At 42.4% G+C, this 23418-nt stretch overlaps 2 protein-coding genes across 6 annotated transcripts in view; one reads left to right on the forward strand and one right to left on the reverse strand.

Moving 5' to 3' along the window:
- VPS35L (VPS35 endosomal protein sorting factor like) overlaps window positions 1–17048 on the forward strand; it is a 161085-nt gene extending 144037 nt beyond the window's left edge. For both annotated transcript variants that reach the window (XM_028509359.2, XM_036021406.1), the window contains 4 exons: window positions 3947–4112; window positions 9164–9282; window positions 15495–15641; window positions 16113–17048. In XM_028509359.2, coding sequence (XP_028365160.1) covers window positions 3947–4112; window positions 9164–9282; window positions 15495–15641; window positions 16113–16211 — 531 coding nt within the window. In that variant the 3' untranslated portion in view covers window positions 16212–17048. The remainder of the gene's footprint in view (window positions 1–3946; window positions 4113–9163; window positions 9283–15494; window positions 15642–16112) is intronic.
- A 244-nt stretch (window positions 17049–17292) lies between these two features.
- KNOP1 (lysine rich nucleolar protein 1) overlaps window positions 17293–23418 on the reverse strand; it is a 29244-nt gene continuing 23118 nt past the window's right edge. For 2 of the 4 annotated variants that reach the window (XM_036021408.1, XM_028515683.2), the window contains exons 4-5: window positions 23175–23252; window positions 21250–21788 (exon numbers count right to left, since the gene is read on the reverse strand). In XM_036021408.1, the coding sequence (XP_035877301.1) occupies window positions 21477–21788; window positions 23175–23252 (390 nt within the window). In that variant the 3' untranslated portion in view covers window positions 21250–21476. Of the gene's footprint in view, window positions 21789–23174; window positions 23253–23418 lie in introns of all 4 variants that reach the window. The other 2 variants (XM_036021407.1, XM_036021409.1) reach the window with 2 other exon arrangements.

A 23418-nucleotide genomic window follows, 5' to 3' on the forward strand; every position in this document is an offset into this window, starting at 1 on the left:
CCTGTAGAAATATCTTCAGTGTGCTTTATTTACTAAGGGTTGTTGACCCTTAGCAGATCCCTCCTGTAGGATGCAGCATTCATAACTGCTGGTAGGCTGTGCAGGTGCTGGAGATGTTCAGCCTGAATAGCCAGGGCTGAGTGCTGAGTGAGCTCAGAAGCCACAGTTGGACCACATGTGAGCCACATCTGCTGTGAGTAGGTTTAGCCTGAAAATAACTCCTTTGTCTCCCTTTTACCTGGTTCTAATTATTACCTGTCAAGTCACAGCTTTTATTTTTAATTGTAAAAGAAAGTTATTGTCGCCTTGCCTGGGTAGCTCAGTTGGTTGGAGTGTGAACACAGAAAACTTACGGGTTCAATCCCTGATCAGGCTGTGTGGGAAGGCAACTGTTTAATGTTGTTTCTCCCTCTCTGTCCCTCTCTACCTTCCTCTCTTTCTAAAATCAATAAAACATATCCTCAGGTGAGGATTAAAAACATCCTATTGTTGTTTCTTGTTGACTCTGGGGAAACAAACCCTGGCAGACCCTGGCAGACCTTGGAAGACTCTGCTTCCCCCAGAGTCACCAGCCAGTAAGTGGATGGGACAATTCAAATCCAGGATATCTGTGCTCATTGCTATTTCCACTGCCACTCATCTAGGTTCTTCTGGGAAGTTCATCAATTCTAAAGTATTGTCTCTTCTCCCATGGAGTGACATTTAATAGAAGTGTTCCTACATACTAGAGACCCAAAGGGATATTACAAATGTTGGGAGTTAGGCCCCACCTGTGCAGCTGGAAGGGAGGTTTGAGTTCCTTCCAGGTGTCCCTTGGGAGCCTCCTCTTACGCATTGTTTGCTGTGTCAGAGAGCAACTTTGGCAGACACCAGGGGGAATCTTGCCCACTCAGACTGCCAACTGAATCAAGGGATTTTCTTTTCTTTTATTTCTTTCTTTGTCTTTTTGTTCGTTCTTTTCGATTTCTTTGGTCGTTTCTGTTTTTGCTTTTTCTTCGGCATGTTCTTTCTCTTAATGGGTGCTTATGTTTAGGATTTTTTTTCAGTTCGCATTTCGCTTCCTTCCTTCATTCCTTTCCGTCCTTCCATTCCTTCCTTTGCTTCTTTCATTCCTTTCTTTCTTTTCTTTCTTTCCCCTCCCTCCCTCCCCTCCCTCCCTCCCTCCCTCCCTCCCTCCCTTCCTTCCTTTTCTTTCTTTCTTTTCCTTCCTTCCTTCCTTTCCTTCCTTTCCTTCCAGAAATCTGTGTTTGCCTTGCTTCAGTTGCTGGCACTGAGCCATCAAAGTGCATTTTCTTTAAAAAAAAATTATAGCTGCTGAAGAATAGATGCCATGTGGAAATTTTTTTCCCTTATACAAAAGGCTGGAAATAATCTCTCATCAGTTACGGGCAAAAGCTCAAGGATATGGCTTAGCTGCAAACCTTTACCTCTTTTTTCTTCTTCTTTTTGAGGGTATGTTGAATGGTCTCCCTCGATAATTATGGCAATTTGTGTTGAAATTAAGTTGCTGAAACATCCAGATTATTGACCCTTTCCAAGGCAGATCCCTAAATAAAATGTATTTTTGAACATCCACATAGCGGAATAAAATAGCCTAGTTAGAAACAGCTGTCAGCAAAGAAAGGCAGCAATAAGTTGTCAGCTGAGATGGATGCTATAAACAGAAGGGAGACCATGGAGTGGGCATTTCTGATGCTTATAGTTCAGACTTTCAGACGTCCTCTTTCTTGCCAATATTATAACAGCAATTGCTGTAGATGTTAACAGCTATACAAACCATCTCAGCACACCTCCACTCTTATTCTCACCCACTGAAAGTATTACTGCTGTATACACATTGGATTTGCTGGTTATTAATTCTTACCAACCTTGGTTATAGCATTTCTTGTACACCAGGCCTGTGTTCAAAATATCTGACTCTCCCAATTAGCCAGCTCCATTAAGTCAGAGACATGCCAACTCATCTAGCAGAGAGGCAGTATAAATATAGTATTAGTTGTTAGGAATGCCTCCTCTGGAGCCAGACTGTCGCAGCTGAAATCTTGGTTCTCCCAAGTATTATCAGTTTGACCTTGAGCTACTTAGACCTCTCTGTGGCCCAGTTCCCATCTGTAAAATGTGGGAGGGTTGGGGGGTGTCATAATATTATACTATTTTTCTAGAACATAGAGAGCTATGGTAACTATGATAGCTACTATAAAAATTAGCTACTGTTGCTTGTTTTTATAGTCAGCTCAGTTACTGGCACATAGAAGGTACTCAAAAAATGTAATCTATTCAACATTATATACTGAGTGCCTGCTGTGTGCCCAACACTATCCCCGGAACCAGGGTTGGTTGGGGTGCCATTCACATTGTGTTCCCTGGGCAGTCCTGGAAGTGTGTTATTGGCAAACATGACGGATAAAATCTCTGTCCTCCTGGAAGTTATAGGTTAGAATGAAAGAGAGAGATAAACCGAGAGATATTATTGGGTAGTTCACTGAAGGAAGAAACAAGAATACTTCATAGGGTAAGAACTGCTCTGGAAAAGAAGACAAGATGATTTGGGATAAAGAAAGACAAGAGGAGGGGGTCTGGGAGCTCTGCATGATCAGGGAAAGTCTCCTTGAGGAGTTAACATGTAAGATGAGATCTAGAAGTTCTCATGGAGTCAACCTGGCCTTGATAAAGTCTTGCAGATAAAGATCCCAGTAGAGGGAACAGTAGGGCCTGAGACTAGAACATTAGTGGAGTGTAAGTTGTCCCACACAGCATTCTTCCATCTCACCTGTCTGGGAGACTGATCTGTGGGACCTGTATCACCTGGGCTTTTTCTGGCTTCCAGCTCCTTCAGCCAGCAGATGGTACCAGCGGCAGATTGGAGGGCAAGAGGACAATGAGGTTGGGGTATTTATAGACTGGGCCATGGTTTGGCAATGGCTTGGTTCCTGCACCCAAGACCACAGTTCTTGCAAGCTACCTCCTCCAGCTGCAGGTCTTGCACAGTTCAGTAATGTTACTCCCCACTGTGTGCTTTCAGACCAAGGATGATGATGGCTTCCTGCTATTGCCAGGCCCTGGGTGCCTTCCTAGTTCTCTTCATCCTGCCCACATCTTTATAAATGATTCTTTAGTAAATAGTCCTCATTTAACCTTTGAGTATGCCTGGGTCCTCAGAGGCCCCTGAGTGGTCCATCTGTCCCCAGGAGTCTTAAAGTGATGGCTCGAGTAAGTGAGGGGCAACAGGCATTGGCTGGGTCAGGAAGATGATGGCAGCAGGAACTGGACATGTGTTCTCAGTGGGAGAAGTCAGTGTTAAGCAGGGGAGCCACATAACCACATATATATTTTTGGAACTGAATTGAAGTGGCAGGGTGTTTTTTTGTTTGTTTTTGTTTTAATCCCAGCACTTCTTTTCAATTCAGTTTAGCTTCTGAGAAACACCGTTACAAGCTCTGTGACTGTTTCTTGGATTTTTCTTTTCCCAAAACAGAGTCCTCAATTTAGCTGTTCATGTTGTTGAATGCCCTACCTAGTGAGATTTTATTAACATCAGTGCCTCATGGTGACAGTGATCATTTGGGGGGCTTACATGAAGAAGGTGGCTTCTGCTGCTCATCTGCTTTGAGACTAACAATCTTGTTTTTGTAGTTGGAAGAACAGGACTTTTTACAGCTCTACACTTAAGAACAGGATTGTAATTTTGGAAACTACCTGACAGGTACCCTTTGCTTTCTCATTCTGGAATCCAAAAAGTGAGACTCTCAAATCTCCATAGACTGCAGTATATTGATGAGTGGGATTAATGGCATTTTGTCATTTTTCTCTCTATTGTTTAACCATAGCTGATTCTTTTAGTTTCTCTATAGCTGCTAAAGGGAGGGACTTGGGTTTCTGTCTCGATTTTTTTTTTTCTCCTGCTTCATGTCTGGGAATAATTATACTTGTTTTGATTCTTCACTAGGATCATCCTGAACATGGTGTCCTGTTTCTTGTTCGAGAGCTTCTTAACGTGATCCAGGAGTACACCTGGGAGGACAGCAGTGATGATAAAATCCGCATCTACACCTATGTTCTGCACCTTCTATCTGCCATGAGTCAGGAGACCTACCTCTACCATGTAGACAAAGGTAGTCAGGCTCCCTTCCACCAAACTGCACTGCGTTGTTGAATTTCATGAAAGTCAAGTTAAATGTTTTCATTTTCTTTTATTTAATCCACCTTGTGTCTTACCTACTGTGAACTTCTAGTCCAGGGTCTCTCTGGATTTTCCCAGTGTAAGAATTACCTGGGACAAATCTTAATAGAGTCCTGAGCCCCATCTACCCCTTCTAAATTAGAATCCCCAGGAAGAGCCTTGAGGATCTGTATCTATAACAAACATCCAAGCTTTAAAAATCAGATGAATTCAGAGAATCCCTCTTTTGGGTCGGTGCTGTCTTTGGTGTTCTACAGAATAACCTAGAGTGGTGTTTAAGAGTACACGTGCATGAGCTTCCGCCCAGGCCTGTTCCTAACCACAGCCTCAGACAGGCCTTGGTCTGGTGTATTTTTACGCATTACTTTAAGTGAGGCTCAGCTAGTCCCTAGATCACATGTTCAGGAGGAAGGAGATGGCCTTCAGTGGCCCTCATGTACTACCAGCAATTTTGAACTTGCTGCTATGAGTTTGGGAACAGATTCCTCATGTCCTGTATATAACATAGGACAGTCCCAATTCCAGACCTCTGCCTTCTGAGCCTAAGCATCTTCCTACCTCAGTTCCAATTTTTTATTAAAAAAAAACAAAAACAAAAAAACCCAGCACTTTTGTTAAAAGTGCTCTGGTCAGTGATTATATACTTAAGGGTTTAAGCCACTGTGTTTACATTTGGTAGTGTCAGGGAACAAATTTGCAATGGTAAGGGATATGGCCTTCTGCCGTAATTCTTAGAGGCTTTTCTCTAGCTGGGATTTGGAGGCTGACAGTAAAGATATAACTAAGGGAGGCAGGTTAATGTAGGTGATGATAGCTCTGACAACCTGAGCTTCTGCTGCATGCCAGGTGCCACACCAGACTCTAGGGGCCTCTTTTCCTATAGGCTTCTCAGCATTGTAATGAAGACAGACATTCCTATCCCCATTTTATATACCATCAAGGGGGAGACTCAGAAGGATAATGTTGTTTACCAGCCATGTGGTTTCAAGGACTCAGGGCTAGTTAGTGATTGAAGTGGAATTCACACCCAGAACTGTGGGATGTATATTATGCTGCCTTCTTGATTACAAAATAACAATGTTTTAATTAAGTATAACATAATATACATACCACCAACTATAAAGCTCAGTGGATTATCACAAAATGAACACACCCAGGTAACCACAACCCACATCAAAAAAACTGAATTTACTGGTTCCCCAGAAGTGTACCACATGCTTCCTTCCAATCAGCACCACCACTTTCCTCTCCAAAGGTACACCTTTCTCCCAACTTCAGCATCACTAACTAGTTTGCCAGTTTGACTTTTATGTATACGAACTCATTTAGCACATTCTTTGGTATCTGGCTTCTTTCACTTGGTATTATGTCTGTGAGAATCTTCTGTGTTGCACTGTAGTTCATACTTTTACATTGCTGTACACTATATTCCATTGTGTGACTATGCCAGAATTCATGCATTCCATTATGGATAAACATTTGCATGTATCCAGTTTGAGTTCTAGACTGTTACAAGTAGTGCTGCTATGAACATTCCTGAATATGTAATTCTTGGTGTACATTTCTTTCGGGTATATCCCTAGGGGTGGAATTGCAGGCTCATAGGATTTGCTTATATTCAGCTCTGGTAGATACTACATCAGTTTTCCAAAATGGTTATACCACTCCTACAGGGCATGAATGAGCGTTCCATGTCCTCCCCTTGGTATGGTCAGTCTTCGCCATTTTGGATATTCTAATGAGTATAATTTGCATTTCTCTGATGGCTAATGAGATTGAACACATTCTCCTATATTTGTTGGCATTTTTATTTCCCCTTTTGTGAGGGGCATGTTGAAGACTCTCAGCAGTAAACTTTTGAGGACCACATACTGACATGGAAGTGTGTCTGTAAACCAAAAGCCCTGTCAGAAGAGCAAGCTCTCTCCTCTCCAGTTAAATCTTCTGTATGAACCACACAGTCAGGGCAGACCATAGCAGCCAGAGTGTTAGCAAGGGAGTATGGCTAAGTTTGATAGTTAGGAGTCTAGTTTTCTGGCTTTTAAAGATGAAAACAGAAGGATGGGTTTTCTTTTCCTTCTTTTTGGCCCAGCTGTGTTTCCTTTAGATGCACAGTAGTGACTAGAAATTTGTGTTGGTAGGAGAGAGTCCCTAGGCTGTGGAGGCTTTCCAGGGGTTGTGAATTCCATTTTCTTATCCCTTTCTTATTCTAGGCAGCCTTTTAGACAGCAATGACACAAGTTAGGACTTATGAAAAACTGGGTTCGAATTTTTTTTTTTTGCATTTATGAAGAATAGTGTGGCTGCTTTCTTTCCAGATTAACAGAAAAGAGTATGTTTTGAAATTACCTGGAGCAAGTACTACAGTACTTGCATGCAAGAGAGTGAGTGTGTTTGATGTGGAAGGGAAGAAGAGTACTATATACTATTTGTTTACTGACTGTGCAGTTAGAGTGTATCTAGTAGGAAAAGTACAATCTAGGATGCTGCTGTGAAGCTAGCATAGCCCCTTCACACCTCCATGCCAGCTGCCAGGCCCTTGAAGCATTCAGGGTTATGACCCTGGGACAGACAGATGCAGAGAATGTGGGTAATTTTTAGTGGCCATTTGCCGGGGATATCATTTCTCTTCAGGTCTGGACTCTCAGGCTCACTTTACACTCTGACCTTAACCAGCTTCATCCTAATTCTAAAAGTCACCCTTCCTCCCTCCCTCCCTCTTATCACCACCAAGTGTTAAAGTAGACACTTGCTCCGCCACTCCTGATCCATTTTACTTTCTCTGGTACACTCACTGTGGATCTTGCTAATGCCAGAATTCCATCCCAAGCCTAGATTTTAGGATCCTGTACCCACTGTTTGCTCCCCTGCTGACATTCATCACACACTGTTGCAATTGCCTGTTTGCTCACCTACATCTCCTCAATAGACCGAGAGCTCTGGAAATGCAGGGACCAGGTGGGCTTTGTTTCCCATGGGGTCCCTAACCAGCTTGGCTGATTGGCCACAGGCAATCTTAGACTTTCTCTCTTCTCCAGTATTGGGCTAAGCAGAATGAAAATGGATTCCAGCCTAGAGTCAGACTGGGAATTTATGCCAGGAACAAGTGTAGTCCTCAGCAGAGACATGGGAAATTCCTTCACCAGCTGCAGTTTTGCCACAAAATCAGATGGTGAGTGGCTGAATCAAATTCTTTTGCCTTTTACAAGAATAACTGCCACCCTCGTCATGGTGGAAAGCTGTGAAAGATGCCAGAACAGTCTTAGAAATTCTGGGACAGACTCCTGTGGCCTAGGGCCTTTTCTTTCCAATCTGGTGTTGGAGGAGTAATTGCAAAGCAAATAGCCTAGAAAGTATTTCCTGGAAGGATCCCCACAGACAAGCACTTGGATTAAAGATTACCTACAGATAGATGCTGGGGATCACAGAGACTTACTATGCTCTTCACTTTCGGGCAATACCTGTGCACCCTGCGTATAGATGGGTGTGTGTATGTGTATGTTGTAAAGACAGCAAATGCAAGGGTGAGCCCAGAAGTAGTATAATGGCATCAACTGCTGATTCTAAGGATGAGATGGTCTCCAGCGTATACTGTTTCTCCAACTTTTCTATAGTCTTGACATTCATTTTTTTTTCAAAACTAAAAGGTAGGCCAAGGAGAACACAGCAAATTATATTCCTGTAGAACCCATTTTATTAAAAAGTGTTCCCAAACCACAGCAGATTGTGCTGTGTGCTTGTGGCCACGTCTACACTGCCCCCCCTCTCCCCGGGAGGAACCAACATAGTCTATGGTTTATCTGATGTCACCACACCTGGGGCAATGGCCCAAATTTTAGTCCTCCGCTGTATTAGAAGCGGCAAAGAACTGCCGCTACCCTTTCCTTCTTCTTGACCACGTGCCACCTGCTACTGGTGCTGCAAAGGTTTCTCTCTGAAGTCTATGGATTCTTCACTGAATATGGTTCCTGAGAGCACTGCTAGTTCATTCCAGGCTTAAATAATGGTGCTTGACCACGTCCAGGTTTCATACAAGGGAGAGTATTAAACTCACATAGGCATGGAAGAAAAGAGTAGATTCTGCAAGGCAGGGTTGTTGTTTCATTATGGACCCTAAACTTCACAGCAGCCCTGCCCAGCCCTCACCCCCAGACAAAGAAAAGAAAGAAAATAACTGAAGCGTCACAGAGGGGACCACTTTAAACATTTACATTAGAATACTGCCTAGCTATTACAAAGCAAGCAGCAGATCTGTATATGCTGATATGGAAATAGCACCAAGTATGTCAGTCAAAAAAGCAAAGTGAAGAACAGCATGCTGTGTGTTCTCTCCTTTCTTACCCAAAGGTCAAGCTATGTGTACATTAAGGAGGGAGGTCCAACTCACTCCATCCTTGCCAGCTTGTTGTGTCCCATGTAGCAGCTGTCACAGGAGGTGCTGAAGCAGAGACATTTTCAAAGACATTATAGTTCACCAATAGGCATCCAGAACTTCAGGGTCAATTTGAGAGTTTGAGGGATGACAAGGTAGGCAGCTGGGTGTAGTGCCTAACAGTGTAAACTTCAGAATGGGACATCTTGGTTTTGGATACTAGCTGGGAGCACCTCTGAGCCTATTTTCTCATGTCAAAGGGAAATGGTAATGTCATCTCTTTCCCATGCTGTTTATGAGGACTTGCAGTAACATGTTGAAAGCATTTAGCCCAATGTCTGGGACATGGGAAGCACTCAGTATTGGCCACTACTCTGATGCTTAGCATGATTCTTGATGACCCCTACTAAACCCTGGTCTCGGGCTCCATCTATCCAAAAGTCCACATATTTTCTTTGTGAATCAGAAGGCCTCAAGCCTGGTGGGAAATTTGGCCATTTCCACTTGTCCTGCCATGACTTCCTGACATCTGACACTGTAAGCCACAGGACTGCCTCTCCCTGGCCAGGATGGCCTTAGTAATGACTCTCGGCTCTGGTTTATTCCATCAGTTGACTCCAATGACAGCCTTTATGGGGGAGATTCCAAGTTTCTGGCTGAAAACAACAAGCTCTGTGAGACAGCGATGGCACAGGTCCTGGAGCATCTGAAGACCCTGGCCAAGGATGAGGTAGGTGCCCTCTGTTATCTGCTATCCTGCTACTTGCTTGCTCTGAATGCATGTGTGTCCAGAGTGGGTGGATGTTCATTCTGGAAAGAAAACTTTCATGTGAATAATGTGTTCATATACAAACTGTGGCCAGAGAGCTGTGGAGCCTTCACTCCTGCTCTTTGCCTGCCTGCCAGGTTCCCCTGGCCATCTGCTATGTCCTTGTCCCCTAAGATTAAAAAGGGATTGAAATATTCCTATTTCCCAGTGACATCATAGCCATCATAACATAGCACAATGCATTACTCATGTGTTTGTGGTGATGCTGGTATAAACAAAACTATGTGCTAGTCATATAAAAGTACTGTATACCGTATTTCTAGGGTACCTACTGTAGTTCAGATATGTTTAGATTCACAATTACCATTTTGTTATAATTGCCTGCAGTACTCAGTACATTGTGCATTGTACACACTTGCAGCCCAGGACCACTAGTCTGTACCATACTGATGTGTAGCAAGTTGTGGCATCCAGATATGTGTGAGTGTACTCTGATGTTTGCCAACAAAATTGTCTAATGATACGTTTCTCAGAACATATCCTCATCGTTAAAATACATGATTGTCCCAGTTCTCTTCCCAAGTTATGCTGACCATGGCTTCCATTTTTTGCAGCTTCAGTGCAAACATATAGGTGACACATGGATCCCAGAGGCCCTGTCTCAGGCTGGCAGAGATGCATGTTTGTTTGTTCAGACACTGTGTTAAGGCTGACTCCTGTAGTGTAGTCAAGGTGGTGGAGGTTGTTATAGTGCCTAAGTTGTCAAAGCCAGTGCCTGACTTTTCTCTACATCCTTCCCATGGATCTGCTGGTGCCTTTCATTCTGGTGTTGCTCTTCATGGCTCTGAGCTGTCTGTTTGAAGCTCTGAGAAAACCTGATGGCCCATTCCTGATCTCTTCCTGGCAGGCCCTTTTTTTCCTCACTGTCCTCCAAGTTCCCTTTCCCAAACCCAAGATAGATTTCAGACTGTTTGGTTTCCAGTGGCCTTCCAGCCCTCCCCTTCCTTGCTGAGTCCTCCATCCTTTCCCATCTCCTTCCTGGAGTCTCTCTCACTCCTAGGTTTTGCTCCCACACCTCCTACCTCATCAAACCCTTTGAAGACAAAATAAGATCAAACTGGATATTAATTCTTTCTCATTTTCAGGACTGTATAAAATACTACCATTGCCCTCAACCCCATTTCCACCCCACCAAAAAACCATGATTATATAGCTGTGAGTGTACACGGATAGGCATACATATATGAGTATGTCCTGGGTTCCCATTTTCCCAGCAGTATTCAAGCACGTGTTGGAGAGTGGGGTTTTTTTTTCTGAACTTCATTCCCTGGTGGCCTCTGCCAAGATCAGGGGCACTGTCAAAAGGCCAGCCTTTGGGTTAGCAATCCAAAGGGCAGAAGAAAACCACAGAACCATTGGTTCCAGGGGCCTCAGTGCCACACAGTCCTCTCTCTAGGAACTAAAGGTTTGTGGGTGTGTCCCACTGACTCTGGGACACTTAATGCATTACTGCACTTGGCTGCCAGAGGTAGTGGCAGCATTAGAACCCCAGTGTTCTTCAGGAACTGGATTATTAAACCTGAGTATTAGAAGAGGCATCCCCTCTCCCAACTGAAAGGCCTTTCTCCACCACGTGTGAACTCTCCCTGGGGGTTAAAGACCCAGCTTTTCTTTTGCATAGGTGGTTTTCAGGAGAGCCCTTCCGTATAGGAGAAATGGAATGTCCTTCACCTTAGCTTGCCCTTGTTACACGAATTAGATGCTCTTTGCTCCACCCCCATCAGAGAAAATTCTTAGTGTCATTCCTGATTAAAAAAACAAAATTGGCTCTGGCTCCAGCTTCTAGCGGGGTGCCTTGTAGAAAGAGCACGGCCCTGTATTTGGCACTCACGTTTTGCCACATGATTTGAAAGCACACTTTTGACTCATGCAACAGGCTGGATCTAATCAAAGGCTGCAGTGACAGCATAAACGACCGTAGCCTAGGACCCTCATGCTTATAGGATAAAGCCCAGAACCCCATAATTTGGAACTATTTTTATTTAACATTGGTTTCTTTCTCTTTGAGGAGGAGACATTGACGGTGGTAAAAACTAAAACAAAATTTTAACAGAAGAGCAAATCTGGAATGTTTCTGTAGACCATTTGAATTTGCCAGGGATGTTCACTGAAAATGTCTGTTCATATATGTACATTTAGTAGAAAAATATGAGTGAACTAAGCTGAATGGAACAAGTCATCCTTCACTGAGCAGTATGTGAAATTCACAGATGACATCACATGTCAAGAGCTTGAGAGGTGGAATACTCTAGAGCAGGGGCGTCAAACTTATTTTCACCGAGGGCCACATCAGCCTCACGGTTGCCTTCAAAGGGCTGAATGTAATTTCAGTTCCTTAACATTAAGGAGTACTTACATTTGTACAGTCCTAAAATTATTTCAGCCCTTTGAAGGCAGCCACGAGGCTGATGTTGCCCCTGGTGGAAATAAGTTTGATACCCCTGCTGTAGAGTCTGGTGCCCTAGAAGAGCTGGTCAGAGTTCTCTCCACTTGGTGTGGAGCAAAGCTGCCTGCTATTGGAAAACCCTAGTGTTGATGCTGATTCCAAATGTCTCGTCTCTTAGCACGGGTCACACCCCTGCTTTCAAAATTGTCCTCTATACCCACATGAAGAAGCCAGTCCTCTTCAGTCACAAGATTTATAAAGTTGTTTGCTTGGGTGTGCTGAAGCTGTGAACCATGGCAGATCCTTAGAATGAAAAGCACGAAAAGAATGAAAGCAGCTCTTTTCTATGTGAAACCTCAGTGGAGAGAGGAGGGGACTTGGGGTCCTGATTTGGTTCTCATGATAATGATTGTAGTTCTGGATCTTTGCATATTGGCTGGCATGCCTTATGCCTCAGACCCATCTCTGATGATTTCATTTTTAATGGGCTGTGCTTTTAAGACACGTGAATTGGGCTCTCTAAGGTAAAATGCTTGTTGAGAAGGTATGGAATGGAGAAATAGTTAAGAGGTTGTTTTCCTTTGACTTTTTAAAAGTCTCTCACATTTCAATGCAATGTATATGAAGGGCCTCTCTCAGGGGGTAACTCTTTCATTGGCTTTGAAATAGGATTTATTTTTTAGTTTGGTCCTCTAGATCCAAGCAGAAAATGGGGCCTTCATGGTCTCTAGGTGGTAGACAATGGTGGGCTTAAAAGGGGAGAAGAATGGACTGGAACCTCCTGAATGCTGATCTCTGCCTAAGTTCCTAATTGGGGCAGAACTACAGTGTCTGATTAAACAAAGAGTCCAGAGCAGGCAGTTACTAGTCAGTTCATGAGTCTGTGCCAGTTAGGTACCTTTGAGCTTGTGACCGTCACCTGGTCCAGGCTGCTGCCAAGGCAAGCTCAATTTAGGGGGGGATCTGAGTTTCTTCATGGGCACTCAGCCACCATAAGTCAGCTGTGTTTGAAACTGTGTATTGTGTTGTTTTCTCCACTAAAAGACTACTATATATTTTTTTATTTATCTTTTTTTTAGGTTTTTAAAAAGTATTTATTTTTAGAGAGAGGGGAAGGGAGTGAGGAAGAGAGGGAGAGAAACGTCAATGTGTGGTTGCCTCTTGCATGCCCCCAACTGAGAACCTGGCCTGCAACCCAGGCATGTGCCCTGACTGGGAATCAAACCATTGACCCTTTGGTTCTCAGGCCAGAGCCCAGTCCACTGAGCCACACCAGCTAGGTATTTTTATTTATTTTTTAATTACAGTGGATGTACAATACTATATTAGTTTCAAATACACGACATAAAGATTAGACATTAAGTAATCTCCCCTGGTGATATGTCAAGTGCCCATCTGAACCATACATAATTACTACAACACTATTGACTATATTCCCTTTGCTGTACTTTACATCCTACAACTACTTTGTAACTACAGATTTGCACTTCTTAATCCCTTCACCTTTCTCACCCAGCCCCCCTCTCATCTGCTTGTTCTGAGTCTTGTTTTGTTCGTTTATTTTTTAGATTTCACATATAGGAAATCATGGTATTTCTTTCTGACTTATTTCACTCAGCATAATACCCTCTAGGTCCATTCATGTGGCCACAAATGGTAATATTTAATTCTTTTTTTATGGCTGAGTAATATTTCATTTTATGTATGTACCACTTCTTCTTATCCACTTGTGTATTGATGGGCACATGAGTTGCTTCCATATTTAGCTATTGTGAATAATGCTACAATGAACATAGGGGTGAATGTGCTTTTTCAAATTAGTGCATTTCTTCCCCTGGCTGGTGTAGCTTAGTGGGTTGAGCGCAGGCCTGTGAAATAAAGGGTTTCCAGCTCAAATCCCAGTGAGGTCACATAGCTGGGTTGCAAGCCAGGACCCCAGTATGGAGTGCGTAAGAAACTACCACACATTAATGTTTCTCTCCCTCTTTTTCTCCTTCCCTTTTCTCTAAAAATAAATAAAATTTTTTTTAAAAACGTAGTGTATTTCTTTAGATAAATACCCAGAAGAGGGATTGCTGGGTTATATGCTATTTCTATTAATTTTCTAGGGAACTTCACACTCTTTTCCATAGTGGCTATACCAATTTGCAGTCCCCATTTTCTTCACATCCTCACAGACATTTGATTGTTGATTTATTGATGGTAGTCACAGTGATAGGTGTGAGGTGATACACCTCATTGTTGTTTTAATTTGCATTTTTCTGATTAGTGATGTTGAGCATCTTTTCATATGTCCATTGGCCATCTGGATGTCCTTTGTAGCAGTGGTCCCCAACATTTTGGCACCATGGACTGGTTTCATGGAACAAGAGGTAGAGGGACAAGAGGCGGAGCTCAGGCAAGCTTTCTTGGCTTGCAGCCTGGTTCCTGACAGGCCAAGGACCAGTATCAGTCTGTGGCCTGGGGATTGGGGACCCCTACTCTAGAGAAACATCTGTTTTGGTGTTAAGTTGTATGAATTTATAAATTTTGGATGTTACCCTCTTATTGAATATATGTCATTGTAGAATATCTTCTCCCATTTAGTAGGTTGTATTTTTGTTTTGTTGATGGTTTTGCTTTGCAAAAAACCTTTCAGTTTGATGTAGTCCCATTTATTTTTTCTTTTGTTTGCCTTGCCAAAGCAGGCATATCCATAAAAAGAAATTTATCACTAAAAGCAACATCAAAGAGTTTATTGCCTACGTTTTCCTCTTATGAGTTTTATGGTTTCAGGTCTTATATTTCTTTAATCCACTTTGTGTTTATTCTTGTATTTGGTGTAAGAAAGTAGTCTCTTTAATGTGTCTGTCCAGTTTTCCCAGCACCATTTATTGAAGAGACAGTCTTTACCCGTTATATGTCCTTACCTCCTTTGTTGTACATCAATTGACCATATAGGCATGAGTTTATTTCTGGTCTCTATTCTGTTCCATTAATCTATATGCCTGTCTTTATGTCAGTACCATGCTGTTTTGATTACTACAGACTTGTAGTATAGTTTGGTATCAGGTAGTGTGATTTCACCAACTTTGTTCTTTCTCAAGATTGCTCTGGCTGTTTGGTGTCTTGGGAGTCCCATATAAATTTTAGGATTACTGGTATTTGTTCTAGTATTGTGAAAAATGCCATTGACATTTTGATAGGGATTGCTTTTGAGTCTATAGATTGCTTTGGGTAGTAGTATGGACATTTTAATGATGTAAATTCTTCCTATCCATGAGCACAGTATATCCTTCCATTTATTTGTGTCTTCAGTTTCTTCTATGTCTTACAGTTTTCTGAGTACATGTCTTTCACCTCCGTGGTTAAACTTACTCATAGGTATCTTACTCTTTTTGATGCAAATTTTGTATCCTGCTTCTTTACATTTATCAGCTCTAGTAGTTTTTTGGTGGAATCTTTAGGGTTCTTTGTATATAGTATCATGTCATCTGCATAGTTTTACTTCTTTTCCAAAGTCGAAGGGCTTTACACGCATCATCTCATTTGATCCTTACTTACCCTGTTGGCTGGTATTATTACATTACTCTCCTACAGATGCAGAACCTGGGACTCAGGGAAGTTAAGCAGTTTGCCCTCCAGAAGATTCATGGCAGAGTTGGCATTTGAACTCAAGCAAGCATTTTAACGACTGGGCCCGTCTCAAGCCCCAGTGCCAGACAATAACTTCTCTTTTCTGTTTCAGGCCCTGAAGCGCCAGAGCTTGTTGGGTCTTTCCTTCTTTAATAGCATCTTGGCCCATGGGGACCTGCGCAATAACAGGCTCAACCAGCTCTCTGTAAACCTGTGGCACCTGGCACAGAGGCATGGCTATGCGGACACCAGGACCATGGTGAGACACTCAGAGGGCCCCTCACCGAGCCCCTGAGGCACAGGGATTATATGGAGCTACACATGTCCACTGGCAAGAGCACAGCTGTTGTTAACATAGCATCAGGGCATGGCAATTAAACAGCCCTAATTTCCCCCTTTTTGAAAGGCACCAGGCCCAAGATTTCTGCAGTCATTTCCTTGCTCTACAAAATATAACACTATTAAAAGTTTATTCCCTCTGAATACTACATATATTAAAAGATCAGTCATTCTTGACCACATCCAAATTTAATTTTAAGGGTAATTTGTAATCTAAGATGTTTTAAAGATTATGCTTGTTTCTTCGCTCCCTTATCCTCCAAAGACTTTACCTGTTTCTCTGCTAAGAAAAAAGTAGGTCATTTCTACTGGGTGATTTGTTGCAGCCTTGGGCTCTAAGGATAGAGAATTACGAACCAGAAAGGAGATGGTTCATTCTTTTTCCTCCTAGGTGAAAACTCTGGAATACATCAAGAAGCAGAGCAAACAACCAGATATGGGTCATCTGACTGACCTGGCACTCAGGCTTCCTTTGCAAACTAGAACCTGACCCTGGGGCCCGTCCCTAAGGCCTGCACCTGGAGCAGTGGGACCTAATCCAGAAAGACCTGCTTTTTATTTTATTTTTACACATAACAATTGGTTTAAGCTTCTACCAAGCTTCTTGGCCTCTACCAAGATTATTCTGACAGTAAAGAAGTGGAATTGTAAGAACGTTAAAATTTAATCTTGTTCACTGAGCAACAGAATACAGGTAACACCTTTCTTTCTGGTAGGTGTCTTTATTTTTAATTGGGAAAAGAGCCAGTTTCCTCTAATTGGAGTCTAGAATTAAATGTTACCTAAACCACCTTGGAGGATTCATAAAAGGCAGATGGCTCAGTTAATTTCTTTTTCTATCAAAAAGTAGCTCTTGATTGAACTTAGAACATATTCTTTAATGGCATAAACCTCCTGAGGGAATATTTATGGTCATGCTGCTTGTTCAATTATTTCTGATTTTTTATATAGGAGAAAGAGAATGTCTAAACATTTTGCCTGGCTTGCTTTGTAGCTGTAATTCTAAATAGCATGTGATTCTGTCTACTTTTTACCACCAGTTAGGTAGAATCTGAGTCTTGTTTTACCACTGATGAGTTCCCACTGACATTTTATTTTAAATCAATAAAAGTATTAGTATTGATTGGTGGGGATTCCCAGCCTAGAACCCCTTGTTCAAGAAAATACCTCCATGTTGTAAATGAATAGTACCCCAAACTACTGTGCTTTTGGAAGGTAGTCACTGGACATAGATTACATTTTTCTCTACCTTGTGAAATGCAATTCACACAGCTAATCTCAGTAAAAGTGGCTAAGATAATTTTAAAAATAAATTTAGATAAACTGATATTTTAACTGTTTACTACTAAGAATGTACTATAGATTTTTTTCTGGCCGACTTAATAGTGACAGTTCCCCACCCCACAAGGAATTCTGTTGAAAACATAGATAACCTCCAATAAAGAACAGCAGGTAGTGGAGAATGCCCCTTCATGGAACAAAACATACAGAAATTCAGAGAGCATAGTGACATTGCTCAAATATTCCTAAGTGGCCTTTATTTCACAAAATTATTTCCAGTACTATTAGTATATGGTACTATTTAAATAAAACAGTTGGAAAATTCACAAATTATGTGCCTTAAAAAGTCATTTCTTCTACTATGAGGCTGAACACATCAGACAGCATTAGTTCCTGAGCCAGAGTCAGCAAATTCTTGTCACTCTTATATTCTCCTGAAGTTGGATTTCCCCAGGTCAGGTATATGTACACCAAAATAACTTCTGAATCATATAGCTTGGCCAGGCAGAGGTGTAGGTTTTCTATGTTCTTGTGAAGTTTTCTCCAGCCCAATATTATATCAATTAGCCCATCCCTAAAAGCCACAGCCTACATGAGATAAAGTCTAATCAAAAGATGATGGAACACTAAAAAAGCCCCAAGATTTAATAATTAAGGTAAAAATGAGGAAAACTTATGCATGAGACCTATGTTCATTTTCTTTCACTGCTTTAATATCAGTAAATTACTACAAGCTTAGTGGCTTAAAGAACACTATTATCACCTTACAGTTCTACTGGCCAGAAGTCCAGTTAGTCTCAGTGGGCTTACCTTCAAAATCAAGGTATTACAGCAGGACTGGTTACTTCGGGCAGCTCTAGGGAATCCATTTTCTGCCTTTTCCAGTTCTTACAGACTGCCTGCCTGCCTTGCCTTGTGTTCCTTTCTTTCTTCTTCAAAGCCACCACCAGCTTGTGGAGTCTCCTACAGTGTGTCTCCCTCTTCCACATTAAAGGACCCTTGTGATAAGACTGGGCCCATTTGGATAATCCAGGATAATCTTATTTTAAGGTCAGCTGATTAGCAACCTTAATTCTGTATGTTACCTTAAACTCCTTTTTATTTTGTATCCTAACATTCACAGGTTCTGGTGACTAGGACATGAGCATATATTTGGGGTGGCAGGGCATTCTGCCAACTATAATCTTGAATAGTTCTAAGTTTATAAAGTGGCTAAGAATCATGAGGTTTTGGGAACAGCTGGATAAGGGCAATTGTAAGGAGAGAAGGAGGATTAGTCAGTAGGATAACCCCAAGGGAAAAACAGCCAACATGTTTGAGAAAGGGGCTTTAAAATAAGACTTTGGCCAGGCTAGACCTCCCCTGTCCATCTCCCTGAGATTTTGAACAAAAATCTAAAACCTCCTAGTTCTGATCGAGACAGGCTGTGTCTACTCAGAGTCAAGAAATGAACATGGAAATCACCCCAAATCTTGCAGCTGGAGGAGGGTACTGGGCAAGAGGGTCAGGGGTGGCTGAAGCCAATATGGTTTAATTCACAAAGGACAGGAACCCAGCTAACACCAGGTCAGACAGGAAGTCCACCTAAGACCTCAGATTGTTGCAAGACACAGACCTACTCATGTAAGCAATGGCAGTTTGCATAGACAAGGTTAAGTTAAATCTGAGGACACAGTGATATCTTGCTATCTTGGTTGCCCAACCTTCCTGGCTAGACCCTGTTTAAGGCACAGAATTCAATAAACTTTACTCTGAGCAACTTTCCTCTTCAGTAAGTGGTGATAGAGTGAATTCAAAAGTCAGATCCTACTACACTATTTATATTAAACAGGATATGAAAGGCCTGACTATCAAACCCTAATGAAAGCTTATCACTATGAGGATAAGACAGTGGACAATCCATCATCCTCTCTCCAGAATCACCCAAGGGATAGATGGCTAGCCACAATCCTTCCTCATGAGCCAAGGCAGTCAGTCCCAAAGCAGTGTGGTCTCTTGCAAGATAAAAATGATCAGAGTAGTCAGTTGGTTTCCTTTTACACCAGTGGTCTCCAACCTTTTTGTCACCAGAAACACAGTTTCATGGAAGACAATTTTTCCACAGATGGGGAGGTGGGAATGGTTTCAGGATGTTTCCTGCTGTGTGGTCTAGCCCGGTTCCTGACAGGCCCAGACCGGTACTAGTCTGCGGCCTGGATGTTGGGGACCCCTGTTTTATATGAAACAAAATCCTATAGTATTGATCAAGGCAAGAAGACTTAGTCCTTTGTCAAAGGAGGTGCTTCAAAGCTAACTCCAATACAGAGTCTCTCATTCTAAGCATTTGGGTGGCCTCTTCCATTATGTATCTCAAGGCTGAATCCATGAAAGGCCAAATTCATGTCCTGAGGGCACTGGCCCACTCCAGTCATTGCTAGTGCAGATTAGTAGGACGCCTGGCCTGGCTGGTTGGAATCCTGGTAAGCCTGCCTCACCTCTGCCCACGTTCGTCTCACAAGCATCTGCTCCTCACTTCTTGCTTACTGGCCTCACTGCTTGCTTACTGGCCATGTGTCAGGGACTGGTTCATGAAGTGTACCTTGGGGGACTTTTGGAAGTTTCTGTGAACCACAAGGTTTTTCTTCCCCTGGAATATTCTAGTATCTTGATAAGCACCCTGGAATTGCTATAGCCATCTCTCCACCAGCCTGATGAAGCCACCACTAATGATGGAGAAGAAAGGAAGAGTGTTTCCTTGATGAGCCACTGGATCAACTGTCTACATCAGGACTTCCTGCCATCTGAGACTTTATCTCCTGGTTATTTAGGCCTGCTTGAGACAGGATGTCTGTAGGAGGCATTCAAGCCAAGTGATGTGGAAATTTCCCAATCATGTATTTTGGGAAGCAAAATGCTAGGTGAATGGAGAGAACATAGTCACATGCCACTTGGGTTACTGTACCTGGAGCTCTGTGAGGCTGACTCTAGCACTCAGGCTTGGGAACACTGTCCACAGCTGATAAGGTAACTTCTGGGGTTATCCCCACAAGTCTGTGCCTCCTGGCATTGGACCTCTACCAAGTCACATGGGATTCCTTCTTCATGATGGAAAATAATCTAATAAACACATCCCTGGGAATTTGCTATTGGTTCCTGGACTAACCACTCTCAAAAATGTCTTGTTCATAATTCAGTAAAAGCAGAAACCGTAAATCCAAGCTCACTACTGGAGTTAGAAGGCAGGTAGCTGGACAAGATTGGTTTCAAAACACATTTCCCAGGAACTGATTACTTAGCCACGTTTGCTTGGTGGCAATTCAAGATGCTTATTTGCCTGCAGCTATTCCAAGATTGAAAAGGAAAATGAGTTTGTCACTTCTGTTCATGACTAATTCTACCTCCTGTTTGAGATTTCTGTAATAGATTTCTGTTACTACAATCAGAACTCATTTATATAACACTCCAGTGAGTATTCCAGGAGAAATTCCAACGGGGGGAGGTATGTTTACAGTAGTGAACATTAGTATAGGGCTTGAGTTATGAAAGTATAACACACTGCACTTACTAGCTAGATGATCCTGGGAAGTTATTCATCCCTGAACTCCAGATTCCTGATCTGTAAGATGGGGATAACAACAGCACCTATTTCATAGTTAAGAATATTACATTAACACAAGTGAAACACTGGTATACTTCTGGCATGTACTCAACAAATATTATTTATATGGGGGGGTCCCCCTAAAAAAACTGGTCTTTTGGAGGGTGGGCTCCTTGTGGTACAGGCTTCCCCCACTGTTCTAGGAACCCATCTGTATCAGTGTACCAGTTGGTGTTATTGTGAGAGGCTGTGTTTGGCTTCAGTGATTTTTTTTTTTTTAAGACCCTTTCAGTGCATTTGCCCATTTCATGATGGGTGATTTATGAGTGCACCTGCCCACACTGTACTGAGTGTTGAGCAGTTTTTGAGCAAAATGGCATGTCCCTTGGTGCTCCACCCTCCCTATTCACCCGATCTTGCCCTGAGTGACTTTTTCTTGTTCCTTCAGATGAAAAAGGTCTTCAAAGGTAAATGTTTTGCTCATGTGAAATGGGTGAAACAAAAAATGGTAGAAGTACTAAAAGGCATCAAAATCAACAAGTTCAGAAATTTTTGAACAGTTGCGGGGGGAATCTCAATAGGTGTATTGCATCAAATGGAGAGTACTTTGAAGGTGACTGAAGTTAAACATGTAAGCATAAATATGCATTTTTTATAAATGAATTCTGGTTTTATGGAGCCCCCCTCCTTGTACGTAATGTCTTCAAATTGGGATGGAAGGCTTAACACAGAAACCTTGTTTTTACCCACTCACATATTCTATTGGCTCCTGAAACATAAGATGCCCCCACTCCTTTATCTTTGTAGGAGTTCAGTTTCAGACAACTGTCACAAAGCCTTCGTCTGTATAACTGAATAATAAAAGCAATTTTAACTTGGGAGACAGGACAGTGGAGTTTAATCTTCAAACTTGATTGACTTGGAAGCATTCCTGTCAATATAAAAGATCTTATTTGGGGTGGTACTGAAGCTAAGGCCAGTGCCCGAGCTGTACTTCCAGCTCATGGCCCGGTCCTGGTCCTGCTGCAGGCTTTGCTGCAGGGTGTCAGCAGCCTTCCTGTTGAGTGCCATGTTGGGCCTTCCAATCGTGTCAGGGGTGTGGCTGAATGAAGGGGACAGATTTTTAAAGCTACCCATAAGTTTGAGAAATTTCAGTTTCTGTTCCTCGTTGTCAAAACCAGTAGTATCCCATTGACCAAACTGAGTTCCCTGTATTAATGAGAAAAAAGGTGTTATTTTCCTCATTTTCAAATTGAGCAAGCACTTTCCTTTCCCTAAAACCACTAACACAGGGAGGATCCAGCTGATTAAATGCTTGCTAAGTACCAGACACTGTACTCATGAACACATAAATCTTTATTCTAACAAGAGCCATATGAGGAACCCCCCTGAAAAATGGAATTATCTTTTGGAGGGCAGGCACCTTGTACAGGCTTCCCGTTAGGTTAGTGTTCTAGGAACCCAGTATTGTGAAAGGCTGCATTTGACTTCAGTGAATTATTTTCTTTAAGACTCAACATATTTGCCCATTTCATGACGGGTGATTTACAAATGCACTTGCCCAAACTACACTGAGTGTTTAGCAGGTTTTGACTAGAAATGGCATGATCCCCCATGCTCCACCTTCCCTATTCCCCCAGTCTAGCCCTGAACAACCTTTTTTTGTTACCCTGGATGAAAAAAGTCCTCTAAGGGAAACATTTTGTCAATGTGGAAGAGATACAAAAAAAGCACTAAAAGGCACCGAAATTGATGAATTCTAAAACTGATTTTAGCAGTGGAAAAAAAAAAAGGCTATCCTGATTAGGTGACTGAAGTTTAAACATGTAAGAATACACAGATTTTTTTGTAAGTACCATTTTTGGGGGTCCCCCTTTTACTGTTATTACTCTCATTTTACTGATAAGGAAATGGGAGATTTGAAGCTTAATAGGACACAACCCTAATTTAGTGACCCCACTACAACTGCATCTCAAGTCTGGCCACCATCAGAGTGTGTTTTTTACACTCTGAGCTGTCTGCCTTACTCCATTTCCTCTAATTCATGGCAATAGCATAGTACACTTCACCTCACCAGCTGGCCAGCCCATTCATCATCCTAAGGTTTCTGTCAGCTGATGGTGGAAGAAGGCAGATGGCAATCTGAAATGCACTTCTCTTCTAAGAAGCATCCCACTTTATAGCAGGAAGGTAATAGAAGCCCAGAGAAGGGTCACACAGCCGAGCTACAGGCTGGGCCAGACCAGGAATTTAGGGTTCTGATTCCTGTCCAGAGCATTCTACCACCCATGCATTGATCATTCATGTTTAAAAAAATGCAAGAGAGCCAAGAGCCCCTCAGAGCAGTGGCCTAAGAAAAGTTTCCATTCCAGTGTCTGAAGGAGAAGCAAGAAATGCAGCTCCCCAAACTATGACTGAAGTCATGCAGACCTGGATCAAAGAAATAAATTAACTCAGGGCAAACTCTGGCAGGGAGGGAGCTAGCTCCCAGGCTGGGGCAGACTTTCTTGTCACTCAGCTCCTCATGCTTCAGAAAAGGGGGAAAGTCCAGGATACTAAGTGCACAACCTCAAAGAGCTCCAGCATCAGACTTACTGCCCACTTTTGGGTTTCAGAAGCTTCTGTTTTGCCTGACTCACGATCAATCTCTTCTTGCAAAGCCTTTCGCCTCACCTGAGCAACGGGGAAGAACGAAAAAAAAAAAAAAAGAAATGAGATACCAAATTTTCCTTTAAGCTTAAAACCTAGAACAAAGATGGGGTAGGAGGACTGGCAGGTGACAGGAAAGAAAGCAGCTTCGCTCTGCTGCAACCTAGGGCAGGCATTTGTTTAACGCAGC

The sequence above is a fragment of the Phyllostomus discolor genome, chromosome 3 (assembly GCF_004126475.2).
Source record: "Phyllostomus discolor isolate MPI-MPIP mPhyDis1 chromosome 3, mPhyDis1.pri.v3, whole genome shotgun sequence".
Classification (NCBI taxonomy): Eukaryota; Metazoa; Chordata; class Mammalia; order Chiroptera; family Phyllostomidae; genus Phyllostomus; species Phyllostomus discolor.